The sequence below is a fragment of the Seriola lalandi genome, unplaced genomic scaffold (genome assembly GCF_002814215.2).
Source record: "Seriola lalandi dorsalis isolate HSWRI2012SDOR001 ecotype SW California unplaced genomic scaffold, Sedor1 jcf7180002054585, whole genome shotgun sequence".
Taxonomy (NCBI): Eukaryota; Metazoa; Chordata; class Actinopteri; order Carangiformes; family Carangidae; genus Seriola; species Seriola lalandi.
In genome coordinates this window covers 3872998-3890717 of record NW_019525138.1, presented here as the reverse complement: position 1 = coordinate 3890717, position 17720 = coordinate 3872998, and the positions used below count along the sequence as shown (strand labels likewise).

Sequence of the window (17720 nt, the reverse complement as noted above, 5' to 3'; positions counted from 1 at the left end):
ACTTTTCAAATCATCAACCAGAATCTAAAACCAAAACTTAAACTGAAAACTGACATTACACATCTAAAATGATCATCGCTGCATGATGACTCAGTGAACATCGCATCATCATAAAGATAAAAGTTTGGACGTTCATACACTTTCACCTTCTTTGACCAAAACCCCCAAACATGTGGAGTGTTGACATTAGAGCAGGAGGCGGCGCGCTCATAATCTTCTGCAGGGCTCAGCATATAAGAGGGGCCCTAAGCCCCGAGTGGCCCTCACAGCAAGCCTAGCATAGAACTCCAACTCATTTGCTAGACAGACCTGTGCTGCACTCGCACCCACTCGTCTGGCTGTCCTTCACCCAAGCAGCCGGTGAGTAGACCGCCGCACTGCACCACCACCACCATCACTATTACTGACATATTTGGGATTTATCATTTATCACCATTTGGGAGTATTCTGGAGCTGCATGGAAGTCAATGGATATTATGAATATTTCCGTTATCACCTGTTGAGCTGCAGAAATGATCTGACTGAAAAGATGGAAATCAATGCAGAATCAAGTAAAGATTACAACAGATGGTTCAGCCATTTTGCCAGAATTCTCTTGAAAACGTGATTCAGATCTCAAGGTAATTAGGCCTTAGAACATTTTTTGTTCCTTTTTGAATTTTAGCTGATCATAATGTGATTACACATATGAAAATAAGTCACTGCTTGATGACTTGTGTTGTGATTTATTACAATAAAACAGATTGTTTTACAACGTTGACTTCCATCAGGCTTTGAACGATAGTGCAGTGATGACAGATACAATGTGGACCAGTCAGGAAATAAGGAATTTATTCTTTAACAACAACAACAACAACAATATAATGGATAAGTCTGTTTTAAGTTTCTAAAATGTCTACAGTGTGAACATAATCAGTTCCATACAGATCTGACAACAGTGCAACTATCCGTTGTACCTCAGTGGAACTTTTATCAGTCAGGTGTTCTGATGCTGTTCTCACCTGATGTCAGTTGTTTGGTTCTCTTAGTGATTTGATCTGGCTGTTGTTTATTGTACAGAGTGTTGGTGCTGATGTAAACAGATTCGTAACACTAAAGCTTTTAACATATTTCAAGAGTGACTGAGTGGATGCAGCGTCACCTGCAAACAGGTAAAATGGAGAGTGGAATGGAGAGACCAATCATATTTTGATATAAAGCCACCATACATTCTATATGTAGAGTATGACCAAAGTTTATTAAGCTGTGATGGCCACATTCTTCATGCTCATGCTGTGATCAGAGAAATACTGTATGACCACCTCGTTGTTAAGACCTGTTCAGCTCCGTCATTGTCTCTGGGACACGGTGAGCGGATTGATCATTTAGACCCTCAGTGCACTCTCAGCATATCTGCCTTGTTGTCCTTGCTCTAACAAGATTACGTGTGGACGGCCAGCTTGAAACAGAGAGAGGAGGGGAGTACTTATTAACTTGAGCCTGGGATTATGGGAAATTGGGTCATCCTCACTGAACAGGCTACAAGGTAGTCCACCTCAGACATTCAATCACTGGGAAATATGAGTGTAAATCCTGGTTGGTGCTCGTCAGATCAGTGAGAGGATTAAGGCCTGTAATGTCAGACAGAGGTGACAGAGGCTGTACGCAACTGTTACATGAAATTGATGGTTAAATAGCGGATTTTAGAAAACACCTGGCTGCACATAAGTGGGATTTACAGAGAAAAACTGGGAGGATTTGGCCCTTTACCTCCATCTTTTCATGTGATACATTGGTCTGAATGAATTCCCGGACTTTTTTCTTTCTCTTTCCCTGAAAATAAAAGATATCACCACCACGACTACTCTTCAGAGAGGTGTCTCTGAACCATAACTAACCACAATGAATCTCGAGCCGCCCAAAACCGAGATCAAGTCGGCCACCCGTGTCACCGGGGGCCCCGCCACTCCACGCAAGGGGCCCCCCAAGTTCAAGCAGAGGCAGACCCGTCAGTTCAAGAGCAAGCCTCCAAAGAAGGGAATCCAGGGGTATGCCTTAAACAATTTACACGTTTTCGTTAGAGGTTGAGAAATAATAATAAGTTATCGTGTGTAATCCATTTTTTCTTTGCAGCTTTGGTGACGATATCCCTGGAATGGAGGGCTTAGGCACAGGTGAGTTCACCTCAGATCTTAAAATGCAACCTAATATCAGTTTCTGTGATCTGCAGGGGCCTGAACGACCTCACATCTCCGTCTTCTCTTGCAGACATCACTGTCATTTGCCCCTGGGAGGCCTTCAATCACCTGGAGCTGCATGAGCTGGCCCAGTACGGCATCATCTGAGCCTTCGTGCACCTCCCTGCAATCCCCTGAGGATTACAGGCCACATCCCTGCACTTCAAGCCATCTGCCTCAGGCTCCGTCTCCTCTCTTTACATGGAACTATTCCAAACAACAAACTACCACAAAGAACTGTAACAAACACAAAAAATGGAAAAAGAGAAAAAAAAATCTACAAAAAAAAAAAAAAACTTTCTGTCTTCTTACACTGGATTATTCTTCTGATTCTGCAGTTCTCACACAGCATCTACTCATGTTTAGGATCTGTTGTTTTGATTCTCATGATGTCACTAGATCTGCACTGTCACTCTAAAATCCTTCCCAGCATCCTCTTCTCTTCTCTCGCTATCCTCCTTTTCTTCTCCTTTCCTATTCTTTTCTATTCTTCTCACGGACAAAACGCGAGCAAGGCAGCCTCAAATTGAGTTTAAGTGACAGACCCGTGAAGTTTTCGGGGGTGGGTTCCCGCTTCACGTGCCTCGGCGCCTCTTTCTCCACCTCAGAGGCTTCATCCATCAACGCCGAACATTTAACATACACAAAAAAAAACAACCTTGTATTCTGTAGAGACCGGACACCAGCTTGCCATTGCTGAGCGTAACTTTTCAGTGGGATAATGTTAATCATCCATCATCAGATTTCCCTCTTCTCCCTCTGTTTTGACGATTTCCACCAGGATACATTAATGTTCTTCACCCTTTCGTACATTTATTTTCCTCTATAATTTCTACCATCATAACATGTGAAAGTCTGCTAGTGTTTGATACATGTGAGTCAGTACTTTCAGGGAAAAAAGGCTAGAAAAACAGGACCTCTGGAAGGGCAGTAGTGTGTGTTGCTCTTCATTTGATCACACTAACAACCCATCTTAGCCCATATCTCCCATGGGTTTACTTGTGTTAACATTAGTGTCATATCTCCTCTATTTGTATATCTCCCTTGTATAATATCAATGTATATGAAAATATGTTTATTACATGTTTATTTCTCGTTCTCATACATGACACTGTGCTGCCCTGTGTGTTTCTGTTTGTGTTTTATTTTAGCATCATCCATTAGAATAGAACATTTTACATCTTATCCTCATCGTCCTTTATCTTTCATCATCATTCAGTATTACATTTATGCCCTTTTCATCGTCATCATCATTATCATCATCATCATCATCATCATCATCGAGCCTTCATCGTGTTCATGTTTAGACAGTTGTCTGTTGTAAACTTAAGATCAATACATTCACGCTTCAAGTTGCATTCAGCCTCTGAACTTGTGATATCATTTCTGTGATCCTGACTTTAGTTCTGAGATTCCCTCTAATCTAATAGAATAACAAGGACATTGGTCATTTTGCCCTGATGATAAAAGCCTTTTCTTCACATGATGTCTCCAACGATTGCACTGTAGTAGCGAAGGATGGCAGAGGGATGAGTGGAATGGATGTTTAAGTACAGACCAGAAGAGATGTGATGAGGAAAAAAAATAAAGCATAAAAAGAGGAAAATAGAAACGGTGGATTATTCATTTATCAAACCGTTCCTCAGAGTGGGAGTGAGTCATCTGATAGTGAGTTTAGGCTTCAAGTTAAAACAAATGCACACATACATACATGTGCATACCTATACACACATTGATAAAGTGATAACATTTGGGGTTTATTATTAGTGCTTTCATACAGTGGTTGGGTGATATGAACTTTTTAAGATTATTGCAACTGGTTTGATACGTATAATATACATTACTAAGAAAAGGGAGATTTAGACTTTAAGTTTATAAACATAAAACTCCTCCATTGGCCTAAAATAGATTTTAATATACCTATTTTATCTAATCTTTAAACAAATATTTTCTCTTTTACAAGAGAGACCTGACCAAAATGGCCAAGTAACAAAGTTGTCACCCAGTTAAACATCGTTGATTTACAGCAGTCATGTAATACAAAAAAGGATCTGAGAAACATGAGTGAAATAAAGGCCTACACTATAAATGACTATTATAGACCCAAAAACCACCTAATACTGAACAGCACCTGACACAATGTCCTGTGTGTCTTATTTGGGCTAATTTGATTAAACACAGTGTATATGTATACACACAATATGTGTATACATATACATACACACACACATATATATATATATATATATATATATATATATATATATAGAGAGAGAGAGAGAGAGAAAGAGAGAGAGAGAGAGAGAGAGATACGAACACATGTATATATACAGTATATATACAGTTTATATATATTTATTTATTTATTTATTTATTTATGTGCCATGTGAGCATGATACAGTTGTTTTTAAGAGTTTGACAACCCTGGCCAAATTCCATGTTTTGTAGATTTTGTAGTGAAAAGATAAAATTACAACTCTCGCATCAAACAGGCAATACAATTTGGCTTTCTTCACTGTTACTGTTCAGCATGGGAGTGGAAATATTCTAGCACTTTCAAAAGTAAGGAAAAAAGAGGAACGCGTGTTTTCAGCTCTTAAATAAAAAACCCTGTTTCTGCCGTGGTCGCTTTGGTGTGGGACCGGTGGGAAACCGTCGGACACCAATGTCTGTAACACCCGGTGTTTGAGTTGTGGGATGGAGTTTCGTTGACATAGACAGTAACGCTACGTGATTTTTTTAATCTAGTGTGTCTGTCGACTAACACGGCGATATCAGTCGGGAGAACTCACCCGAGCGACATGGCAGACAACATTGTAAGTATAACAGCAGGTTGTGCTCATGCTAACCTGTTAGCTAGCCTCTTAGCCGAAGTCCGGAGTGATGAGGCAGCAGAATTAGCTTGGTCGCTAACGTTAGCTGGCTATCATTAGCAAAGAGTGACTAGGGCCTGTTTAGCTAGCCGGCTAATCTTAGCTCTTTGGTTAGCTGGCGACATTCGAATAAAAAGAGGCATTGTTTGCGAACGGGGATGCCACATAACCGGCACAATTTCAGGAGTAAAAAATTCTTGACCATTGTGTAGCGTGTTTAGCTCATTAGCCAAACATTAGCTGGAATATTCTCGGTGGATGTAATGGAAGCCAAGGTGTTGTTGATTCACTAAAAGTGATATTTTTATTGTCCCCACAGTATGACAGATTCAGCTAACGATGTGTTGTTCAAAGCCAACGTCTTCGTGTATTAATAGTAAAGCTGCTTGGTATAAAGTGGTGGCTCATAAGCTAACGTTAACATTACTTTTTTGCACTGTCATCGTTGTCATAATGTCCTGACACTGACACCACTGTAAAGACAGAGAGGGGTTAGCTCCCTTGTTGTGGTTGACAGGTGTTGGGGAAGTCATTTTGAATCTGTATTAGGTCCATGTTATTCACGAACTTTCCACACCACTAAAAGCATTTTTAATGTCTGATGTTTCATTTGGTCTTTTGTTTGTTTTTGTCTCATTAGATCATCAGGGTACAGTCCCCAGATGGGATGAAGAAAATTCCCTCCACCAAAAGGGAGACTGCTGCTGCTTTTTTGAAGAAGGTACTGTGTGTGTGAAACAGCCAGAACAGGTCATACATAATGTCAAATGCACACATGCATCAACTTCAGAATCAGCACACTCGTGTCCAAGAACAATGTTTGATTGATAGATAGATAGATAGATAGATAGATAGATAGATAGATAGATAGATAGATAGATAGATAGATAGATATACAGACAAGGATGATTAATAGATATACATATTTAGCTATTATGTACTAACAAGTAGGTTGAAAAAATGGATCTGTATATATAGCAACAATGAACAAGTAAAACAAAAATAGAGTAGTGCAGAGTGCTGGAATAAATATTGAATGAGTTGTGTTGGGAGCTTGTGCAGCTTGCTTAAATTTATACTTGATAATGATATGTACATGTTAAAGCACAGTGTGTACTTGGACTGGAAGATGTATAATTTATCATAGCACCGTTATTCCACCACTCACTTTTTTTTTTTTTTTTAAACCTCATATGTTATCACAGTGTTAGAAGTCTAACTCTGAATTCTTGGGTCCATTTCTGTAGAACAGATACCGTCTTCATGCAGGAGTACAACATGTACTCCACGGCTTTAATGTGTTGTATACCTGCACCCGAGCACAAGCACTATTTATACATTTTTGTCACAAAGTGCCCTTGTGTTTGCCTGTGTTTTTGCTTGTGTCGGTTCATTGTTCATTTATGCATGAAGCTGTGCAGGAAGTACCAGAGCAGGTCAGTCCTACACTGCTGACTTCCAGTATTGACATGTGGCAGGCCAGGGAAATTTGTGTTCAGGGAGTGTAGTGGACGCATTGCTTTGTACACTTGTCATCACAGCTGCTTGCTTCACTCCCACAAAATATGAAACAGAATAATAAACACGCAGAATAAATTAATATACAGTAAGTGTTGAATTTGGATATGTTTGTAAGAACAGCATCTTAGTTTTCTTCCATCTGACCTCTATTCACACCCAAAAATAACCACAAAATTAATTTGAGTCATTGGATTTGGAAAAACCTAAAATAGAAGTATATTCGAGCAGAACAGCCACAGCGGACCATTCCAGCAGCAGCTCATTAAATATGCATGTATCTGTGTTAAGGCAGGACGGTGTAGCCTGCAGATCAATGGACGGAGTAGTTTTTCATTCCCTGCTGATGTGCTGCCAGTGATGGGTGGAGTGGCAAGCGGGTATGAGGCAGTGAGGGCAGAGACGGTCTGAGCCCTGCTGCTTATATTTCTGCAGCTGAGACAGAATAAAAAGGAGTGATACTCTGTCTCGTACAGTTTCACCCAGCATACAGCTGGCAACATCTTACACTGTGTTCCTTTAATGATTTTATGCTCAAAGAACCTCGGACTGTTCTCTGCTTAGTTTTACCAACCTTGAAGATTCAGTCTGGCAGTTTAGTTTTATTGGAATCGGTGCATTTCCTGTAATAAGTGCCAAAATGAGTTCACTTTTACTGCCAAGATACCTGTGCTGTCTTGAGTCCACTGTACCGATCAAAAGGTCACTAATGGATTCTGAATTCAGTAAACCTCGAGTGATGGAGCACAGGCCACCCATCAGCATCAGGCTGCAGGTTATGTGATGTGATGTTTAAGTGCCATGGCGTTCTCCTCCTGCTCAGACTGCTCTTAATAGCTCAGTTTGGCTCACTGTGCAACAACCATAAGAGGTGTTCTCACAAGCTGTGACTCTCTCGTTCCAAGAGGCTCTTTGTTAATCTGCTTTGATCTGGTGACTTCAGTCGTGAGTGGACACCATTAACATGCACATCTCTTTCACTGGCATGTGTTGATCTGAATCGTTTCCTGAATGGATTCAGGGAAGAGCAAATGTTGCGCGATAACAAGCTCAGACTCATTTAAGACTCAACATCAAGACTATTTCATGGTGTACTGAGTTAGTGGAATTCTTATTTTAGGATATGTGCATACAGCTGTATGACACAATGTTGTTGCTCATTCTAATCAGCAAAGTACGCCCATGTCTCCGACAGGTGGCCAAAGAGTTTGGGTTCAATTCCAATGGGTTTTCTGTTTACCTGAACCGCAACAAGACCGGAGAGATCTTCTCCCAGAACAAAACCCTCAGCCTGCTCAAGATCAAGTAAGTAAAAGCAAATTGTCATCATTGCACTGTAGATTTTACTCCTCTCCAACAATCAGGGTGAGATTCAGAATTTTAAAAAGTCTGTTTTTTCAGTTTGCAAGCCCCTGAAAAAGTAAAACTGATTGTCTGTGTTTTTTTATCTTTGTTGTTGCTGCTAAAATCTGCTTCAAAACAGAAATCCCTGTTACACATTTTGCTCATACCTCAGGTTGAGATATTGATCGCGGCTCCACACCTGTGATATTCAAATATGCCATTCCACCAAAAACCAATACAAAAAGTTAATTTTCTTACAAGGTAATTGAGTAAAAGTCACATGTATTTAAATGCAGCTGGTTATTCCACATTCATTCATGTATCAGAATTTAGTAACTCTTAGTAAATTGTTTTAATTTTTTGTCCATATTCTTTACAGATTTATTCATCTTATTTCTCTTTATTTTCTTTAGGCATGGCGACATGCTGTTTCTGTTCCCTTCAGGATCCTCCACTTCATCCGGTGAGGTGATGGACACGGCCACCCCACACACATCGTCATCGCTACCATCTGTCTCATCATCTTCTTCTTCATCGTCCTCCATGCTCCCTCGCTCCTTCTCGGCACCTCACGTCCAGGAGGATGAGATCGATCAGTATCTGGCCAAGCAGGAAGGCAAGATCTACAGGAACAAAGATCCACAGCTGTAAGAGAGAGACCCACGTGTTGTTTTTCAATGCCAGTGATTTGTATTTGAATACAGATCTCAGATCAATGACCGTCATCTTCTTGTTACAGATGTCGCCATGGTGCCCTTGGAAAATGTGTGCACTGTGTACCATTAGAGGTAAAAACATTCATATATGTTTTTAGTTTCTTGCTCTGAAAGATCTTCATGCTAACACCATTAATGTGACAGTTTTAGCCTCAACTTACTTCGGCTCTGGCTTCTTTCCTTTCCAGCCTTTTGATGAAGACTACCTGAATCACCTCGACCCACCAGTGAAGCACATGTCATTCCACGCATACCTTCGCAAGCTGACCGGTGGAGCTGATAAGTGAGAAGTTGTTGTTTTTGTTTTTTTATTTCTCCAGTAGAAATTCACAGATTCCTTTTTTTCCAGGTTCTAACACAGTTTCACCTCCTGCAGAGGGAAGTTTGCAGCTCTAGAGAACATCAGCTGCAAAATCAAGTCGGGCTGTGAGGGCCACCCTCCCTGGCCAGAGGGGATCTGCACCAAGTGCCAGCCCAGCGCTATCACACTCAACAGACAGGTATGGAATTTGAACCCCCAACCCTGTGATTGGTGGAGCCAGAGCTGCCACAAACTTGAAGAAACCTCAGCTCATGTCTAAAGATGCCCCAAGGCACAATGAATCCCAAACAGTGTTGCATGAATTCTGTTCTGTTCTGTTCTTCTCTCAGAAATACAGACACGTGGACAACATCATGTTTGAGAACCACACCATCGCTGACCGCTTCCTGGACTTCTGGAGGAAGACGGGCAGTCAGAGGATGGGATACTTGTACGGCAAGTACACTGAGCACAAAGACATCCCTCTGGGCATCAGAGCTGAGGTGGCTGCCATCTACGAACCCCCACAGGTGAGAGATTCTCACTGAACATCACTTCTCTCTCCTTTTTGCTCGCTTGCTTGGCATTTTCAGTATAATCTGTCCATTCATCCAGCAATGAGTAAAAGCTCTTCACTCTGTTTACACACTGATACTTGTAGTCCAATCTTTTTGAGGGTTGTGCGCTCATCACTCCTTGCTGTGTTACAGAATGCCACTCAGAACAGCCTGGAACTGTTGGAGGATCCCAAAGCTGCAGCTGTGGATGAAATTGCTGCCAAACTAGGCCTGTGCAAGGTTGGTTTTATTTCCTCCTGGCTGCTGTTTGACACTGTCTGTATTTAGCTTTAGACAAGGTGTGTTTTTTTAAATCCTGTTTCCACAGAGAGTGATGGCAGGTTGCTCTCCAGTCATGTGACCAACTTTGAAGATGCAAGACAGATTTATGTTTGTCTGTGAAGGTGTTCTGCGGCCTCATTATTGAAGCCTTTGATTAGAAATTGATTTGTTGTTCAGCAAATAAATTTAACCAGATCTTTTTAAGCAAATCAAACTGTTTTCTATTGGTCTGTTAAACTTGACGATGTCTAATGGAAAGCTGGTTTACCTTAGTGGGGATGGGCAAATCTAAACCTGGTTCATTCACCATTTACTGCCAGTAACATTTGACCATCTAGGTTTTTGCTTTTCACTTGTTAAGATTGATCCCTTCATTCTCTGAATTCCTGAAGCTTCAGAGAGTATTCATGAAAACACCTCCCATATTTCACCCATGGCTGTAAATCTGCTGATACGAAGGAAAAAGATTCTGTCATGACATGCAGGTCGTGTGTGTGTGTGTGTGTGTGTGAACAGCGTTTACTTTTTCTTCTCTTCTGTCCTCTGCACTGATTGTGATGCAGTTTCCTTTGTCACATGGAGATGATTTCACTCTGATTTGATCTGATTTTATGAACTTATCTTCTCCGATGTTCAGGTGGGTTGGATCTTCACAGACCTGCTCTCCGAGGACACGAGGATAGGCACCGTCCGCTACACGAGAAACCAGGTGAGGATGCAGCTCACTCAAACATCTGATCTGATCATTAGAGTAATGTGCTGATCTCCTCCATGTTTTATCACTGTTACCACTTTTACTAGGACTCTCATTACCTGAGCGCAGAGGAGTGCATCACAGCAGGATACTTCCAGAATCTACATTCAAACCCCTGCAGACTCTCGAGAGACGGACACTTTGGCTCCAAATTTGTGACCGTGGTGGCAACAGGTGGGTTTTTGTTCACAAAGTAAATATTTTTCTTTCAAACTGTTCGAATTGATGTTATAATTTAAAACATCTGGTTCATAAATACTTGTTAATGTTAGCTAAAATGATCAGGGGAGATGGAAAAGTGTCTTTCCTTTTCCATGTTTTTTTTTTTAATTTCACAGATGACATTGAGTAGTGTGTTTAAATTCAGTCATCACCTGACAAAAACAATATTTATGTACTTTGTTTACAATCTATCTTTAAGCCTAGACATATGTAACTGTAAGACACATGGTATTAAGTATATTCACCTCTTCCTGGCCACTTAGCTGCAGCCTACAGAGCTCAGGCTTTTGAGGTCTTTGTTTTTTTTCTATTCCTCTCAACTATCTACAGAGTGTACATAGTAATTTTGAGGCCGGGGTAACAGTGTAATACAAGCCACATGCTCTCTGAGACGACATTTTTGGCTCAGTGCCAAGTGTTTACACTTCGCTCCGTTATAAACTCACCAGATCTCTTGCATTTGTTCCACAAGTGCACAAAAGCATAAAGCTTGGTGGTGACCTCATCGCTTGATTTGCATTAATGAGGCGCTGGCAGCCAAAGCTGATGTCATGGGTCCACATCTCATGCCAGCCAGGCCAAAGTCCATCTGTTTCACTTTCCCTTGTGGGAAGACGTCGTCTGTTTACAAATGAGCTGCATGTGTGAAGCTGAAGAGGCTTCAGATACTGGGCGTTCCACACTGACGCTGACATAATGATTTAATAGTTTAATAACGTTGTAGTGGTGTGCACAACTTCTTCTTGATTTCCTTTTTATGACACTGACTTTGCTTGTATTGCTTGTACTAACGGGGCCTGACTGCAGAAGTCATGTTAAAAGAAACCACAGAAAGTTGAAGCCTGTGGCAGATTAAGCAGTTAATCAGTTATTTAGCTGATCGACACATTGATTAATGAACTTTTTAATAAGTAATAAATTATTGCAGTTGTTTTTGAAGGTCAAAACATGTCCTTCCTTCTCGAATGAGGATTTCCTGCTGCTCTCATATCATCACTTCTTGAATACTGCATATAATACCAATACATTTAAGACATCACTTAAATTGATAATGACTTTTAGATATTATAGACAAATTAAGTGAAAACAGCAATATTGGTGCATATTTCTTCATGAGAGACTGAGTCATCTGTTTCTATCGAAGTTTGTTGTCAAATCAAACAGGTAGAAGATAGCTCTGCTCAGCAGCTGGTATTCAGTCACAAGTGAAGTAAATTAAAATTGAGATTATTCCTCATTCTACAAACGAATCCATCCGTCCATCTCTACGCTCTGTGTGCAGGCGGTCCAGATAACCAGGTGCACTTTGAAGGATACCAGGTGTCCAACCAGTGCATGGCTCTGGTGCGAGACGAGTGCTTACTGCCCTGCAAAGATGCTCCTGAGCTGGGCTACGCTAAAGAGTCCAGCACCGAGCAGTATGTACCAGACGTCTTCTACAAGGTGAGATATCATACACGTAGCAACAGTCTGTGCATAATATATACACAGTGACATCATTACACAAATGATTATGGCTGCTTGTCATCCGAGCAGATTAATGACATTCAAATACTTTGTGCTTGGGGCCAGGCATTAGGAGTCAGTTCATCCAGAGGTTTGGGTCCAGATGTTGAAATTTTTGTTTGCTTCTGACCCTCGTATCGATTTCCTGTCCCCACCCCCCAACAGGACAAAGACAAATTTGGAAATGATGTCACGTTTCTTGCGCGGCCTCTTCCTGTGGAGTACCTCATCATAGATGTGAGTGGGATATGATGTTTTACATGATCAGCACATGAATGCATTTATGCAGCATTTGGTTTATTTACCTGTTTGATTTTTTTTTTTTTTCTTTAAAGATTACCACCACTTTTCCAAAGGATCCTCAGTACACCTTCTGCTCCACACAACGCTTCCCCATTGAGAACCGTGATATCCTTGGAGAGACTCAAGTGAGTGATTTCTAGACTTCTGTTGTTCTAAACCTGTGTACCTCTCCCAATGAAGAGAGGAAATTATGGCCCAAAAGATCTTATCAAATACACAGTAGTTAGTGGAATATTGTCGGTAAAGGAACAATCTTATATTTGTCCTCTGATCCAGAGTCAGATGAGAAGAGCAGTGTACGTCTAGTAGAGGGAAGTACATGGCATGTTTAGCTCAGCCAAACACAAAGATTGGAAACGGGGGACAGTTGCTATCTTTAAGTCAGACGAGAAGCTCATAATTCCAGCAGCCTGTTTTTACATCTGCCTGTATATCTACCTGACATGACCAGTCACAGCTCAGAGCCTGGGAAACCTACCCTCTGACCTCTGACCTTCAGAGGTTAGACAAAGTTATACATCTTCTTATTTGTGTGTCTGCAGGACTTTCACAGTTTAGCAACATACCTGTCCCAGTGCACCACCACAGCATTCCTGGACATCGTATCAGACTTCCATCTGCTCCTCTTCCTCGTCACCAATGAAGTCATGCCTCTGAGAGTAAGTCCACACTTCAAAGCCTCCTCTCCTCTGCTTTTCCATTTGTTTTCCATTTGTAATGTTAGAATCTGGCCACATTCTTCCCCAGTCTGGAAGTGGTTACTGGTGTGAGGATGTTTTCACTCAGGCCCTTTGTTCATGCTCATTAGATTTTCAAACTGGCCTCTGTCCTGTTACAACGATCAAATATTTTGCGTATTTGATATAAACATTATTTTTGTGTATTTTGACAACGATGAGCTGCCTAATCAGAGTTGCATGTCTTCTATAAAATCCAGACGTGTTTTTGCTTTTCTCTCCAGTCTCCTGCATCCGTCACTGTCGAGTAGATAGATCAGAGTTTGTGTTTGTCGTTGCAGGACAGCATCGGGCTGCTACTCGATGCAGTGAAGTCTTCTAATGAGGATCTGGCACAGACCTGGAAGAAGTCAGAGCAGTGGGCCACCATCGAGCAGCTGTGCAGTAAGTCACTGCAGATCACAGAGAAATTGATCATTTATTAACCATTTAAGTCAGTTATGAAGCCAGAGTGTTGAATATTCACTGTTTCAGTGTCTCAAATGCAACAATTTGATGATTTTCTCTGTTAAATTCCGTACTCAAATAGCTTACGGTGGTGCTCTGTAATAAATCATATAAATTTGATTAATTAATTGATTAATTGGGTTTTGTTTTTACATTATGTGTAGAACAATTATATCCTGAAAATTGAGTTATTAAAAGAAAAAATGTACTTTCACTCAAACATTTCTGTAGATTACAGCTCGCTACATTCAGTGTCATATCCTCCTAGGACCTGGCGTCCACATATGTGGACCTCACATTTTGGGTTCTCTAGACCACAATACTAACTTTTTCTCAACAAGGGCCTGGTGACCACATATGAGGATATTATACTGCCACTCAGTAATCGAAATTTAAAACTAATGTCCTCATATGTGGACATCATTTTTCTCAGGTCCCAATCAGCCTATATAGCAAAGAATAGAGCTCGGGTCTTAGGAGGTTAAAGGAATAGGACATTTTGGGCAGAGAAGTATATTAGAAGGTTGATATGAATCTCATGCCATGGTTAATTTACTACAGCCAGCAGAAGGTTAGCTTGGCTTAACACAAAGACTGGAAACAAAGGGAAACAGCTAGCCTGGCTCTATCCAAAGATAACAATATACACCTTACAGCACCTGTAAAGCTTACTGACTAACATCTTATATTGTGTTTGTTTAATCTGTAAAAAAAACTCTTTGTCATTTTATGGGGGGTATATGTCAAGCTACTCTCTGGTTGTTAAATTATAGACTCTCTATAGAATCTGTTAATTGAAAAATGAATCAATAGGTTAATACATAATAAGAATCTTCATTAGTTGCCCTCCTTATACCGTGTAATCCCTCTCCTTTCCTTCCAGGTACGGAGGGTGGGCAGCCCTCCAGCTCTCTGGGTTACGGGGCCATGGGTGGCCCCTCAGTCCCTGCCACCTCCTCAGCCATGTGGTCCTGCCTCCACTGCACCTTCATGAACCAGCCTGGCACAGAGCACTGTGAAATGTGCAGCCTGCCCCGCAGTTAAACCCCCAATCCACTCACCCTCCACCCTGCTTCCATGCCCCGCGCCCTGATCTTACACAGTCCTGCCCAGCCCTCCTCTTAACTCGCCAATGACATCACTGCACCAGGACCGGCTGCGAGATTTGGATGCCCTGTCTAGTTTTCTTTCGCCTCACGTTGAAGCCTCTGTCCTTCCCATCTCACAGGCTGCTGTGACGTGCAGAGAGATGCACTTGTTTACATCCAATTCATTGAGTAAATAAAATAAAAGCAGACTGGTTTTTTTTTTTTTTTTTTTTTTTTCTTTTTTTTTTTTTTCTTTCCTTGTATCCCTCCTCACAGCGGCTCTGGTGAGTGGCAGGGTACTTTTAAGTAAAGCACTTTTGGCTGAGGCTCTGTTCCCTCAACCTACCACCGCCCTGAAATAATCACCTGCCCCCATCCATGGCTCAAATATATCCTGTTGTGACTCAGGACAACAGCAAAGACTTGAGTGTTTGGACATTCTCTCACATCAGTGCCCCTCTCACTCTCACCACGTCTTCTGGAAAATCTTGCTGTGTATAAATACATTTGAGGAATGATACTGTTATTTAATTAAGCGTCTTTTTTTGTTTTTCTTTTTTTTTATCTGATTGTAGCTATACCTTAAAATTTTGAATCTTCAGTGTGGACTCTGCTCAGTCAGGTTTTTATAGGTCTTGGTCTCTTTGACAAGCCCCTTAAAGTACAATCATTGGTCAATCCTGGACCTGAAAACACTAAGAGCTCCAGAGTTATTCCGCCTAAGCAGAGAGTTTATTTTCAGTATTAAATAACTTTAAAAATGTTTGGTAATAAGCCCCAGATTTGAAAAGATGCAGATGCAAAAAGCTACTCACCCAGAACACATCTTCCTCCACTGACTGCAGACGTAACGTGTGCTGCTGCTGCTGGTGATGAAGTGGTTCCTGAACATCTCTCACTGGTTTGTTGGAGTTGTAGCTTTTGGATTTGGTGGTTTGAACTTGAGCAGGCACAATATGTAGCTTCTTTTATCAGCTCCGTTCTGTCCCTGATAAAACGCCCTAGGCCTCCATCCATCATCATTATCATCATCATCATTATTATTACTGACTCGCACTGTATTCGCCGTGAGGTGCTTCTAGAAACAACTGGTGCTCGCCACTTTGCTCTCGGTCACTCCCCACCTGTGGTTCTCCTCGTTTTGTTTTCTTGCTGGCGCTGATCCAAAGGAGCCAGACCATAACCAGTTTTCCTCCACTGATTGGGGGTGGGGGGGCCCACTGTGGGTTTTTCCCCATCCCTGAGCCTTCGAAGACTTTGCTGCTCTGAGTGCAAGAGGTCACAGGTCAACACGGGGAGAAAAAGATGCCTAACATATCGCTGAGTTCATCTGTGATGTCTGCGCCGTACATCGGCAGGCGGGATCACAATGGGCAGCGTTTAAAAAAAAAACAACAAAACAAAACAAAAAAAACACCTTGTCTGTGATTGGTTCTGCCAATAATTACTCTGTGTAGTTCCAAGCTGCTTCCAGCAGAAGGGGAGACATGGATGATACTAGACTGAGGTTTTCTCCACTTTGCAGAGCTGCAGGTGTCAGAGGTGTAGAGGGAGCTGAACCTGAAATCAATGTGAAAAGCACTTCACTCTCCTAAAGGCGTAAACGGTCAGTTCACCCTAATTATTCTCACATACCTCTAGCTGTGTTTAGCTTCCAAACTAGAACAGTGGAGGTGAATGAAATTTTAGGCATAGGCAGAGACTTGTCTAGATAAAGAGGCAGAAATATCAGGGAATTAAACCTGTCAAAACTTCGACAAATAAAAGATGGATGCCACTAATGTAAGAAGGAAAATGATTGTTTGTTTGTTTTTTTCATTTTTTTTAAATAATTTTGGTGAACTAACCCTTTTACATATACAGTCACTAGAAGGCATATCAGGATAGTTGGTTAAAACTGGTTCTTATCACTTTTTTTCTTGAGACTAATATCGGGACCAATTCTTCAAAAGGGATCATTGAAGTCATGAAAGTTCTGTTCTGGTTGCACATCATTAAGTTTTCTAATCTGAACCCATTCAGCAAAATCAGACCTCACTGATGTGGTCCCCTCGCAGCAGAGAGCAGGGACCTTCTCAGAGCTGGTGAGGTGCCTGGATCCAGGGTTTGGGTTTCGTTGTTAAAGTGTCCACACATAGAAGCTCAGCAACTTCTCAAAGAGTATATGAAAAGCCACTTTTAAAGCTCATAGTGTTTGAGGTATGTGACCAAAATGAATTTGCATGACTTGAATGTCTCAACAGTTTTTCTGGTGCTCCTATAAAATTAGAGATTAAATACAACAGGTTTTTAAAAAGTTCTTTAATACAAAAGCTAATGATGCTAAAACAAAAAGCTAACAAACTGCACATTTCCCATAATTCCATCACGAGAACCCTCCTCGCTGATCTAGAATCTCTTTTAATCCACGTCCTGGATGTGTTTGATGCTGACTGAAACAAACTGACAGCTTTCCCTAAACTTTTTAATCACTACTCTCATGTTGACTTTGAGGTATTTAGTTTTTTTTTTCCTCATAACTCTGCACTCTTACATGAAATGGTTTCATGGGCTTTTTTGCTGAAAGGATGATTGAAACGGAAAGAAAAACAAGAAGTTAATTACAAACTGTCGAGTTATACTGGGGCTGTTGTCGGGGAAACGGGCCTGTTCGGTCAAGGGTGTGAGTGGTGGGCTGCAGATTTAGCTATTTATGAGACGTGTGCTTCTTTGTAAGAGCTTGACGATAATTCCATTGATGAAGTGAGAATATATTTTTAGTTGTAGGTTCATTTGAAAATGCTTGGAAGAAGAAGAAAAAAAAAAAAGTTTGTATTTTTTGCCCGGTGATATCATACTTGCCCCCCACCCCTGCCC

At 41.2% G+C, this 17720-nt stretch overlaps 2 protein-coding genes across 2 annotated transcripts; both read left to right on the top strand.

Moving 5' to 3' along the window:
* The first annotated feature begins 280 nt into the window (after positions 1-280).
* Positions 281-3697, top strand: pde6gb (phosphodiesterase 6G, cGMP-specific, rod, gamma, paralog b). Its single transcript, XM_023418859.1, has 4 exons — positions 281-360; positions 1826-2027; positions 2113-2153; positions 2248-3697. The coding sequence occupies exons 2-4, from the start codon at positions 1882-1884 to the stop codon at positions 2322-2324; spliced, it is 264 nt and encodes an 87-aa protein (XP_023274627.1). The 5' UTR covers positions 281-360; positions 1826-1881; the 3' UTR covers positions 2325-3697.
* Positions 3698-4867: 1170 nt separating this feature from the next.
* nploc4 (NPL4 homolog, ubiquitin recognition factor) lies at positions 4868-15395 on the top strand. Its single transcript, XM_023418902.2, has 17 exons — positions 4868-5032; positions 5730-5810; positions 7803-7912; positions 8365-8598; positions 8691-8739; positions 8856-8950; positions 9044-9167; positions 9319-9498; positions 9679-9765; positions 10445-10516; positions 10609-10735; positions 12066-12226; positions 12455-12526; positions 12625-12717; positions 13135-13251; positions 13611-13713; positions 14660-15395. Exons 1-17 carry the CDS (start codon positions 5018-5020, stop codon positions 14818-14820), a joined length of 1881 nt encoding a protein of 626 aa, XP_023274670.1. The 5' UTR covers positions 4868-5017; the 3' UTR covers positions 14821-15395.
* The last annotated feature ends 2325 nt before the right edge of the window (positions 15396-17720 follow it).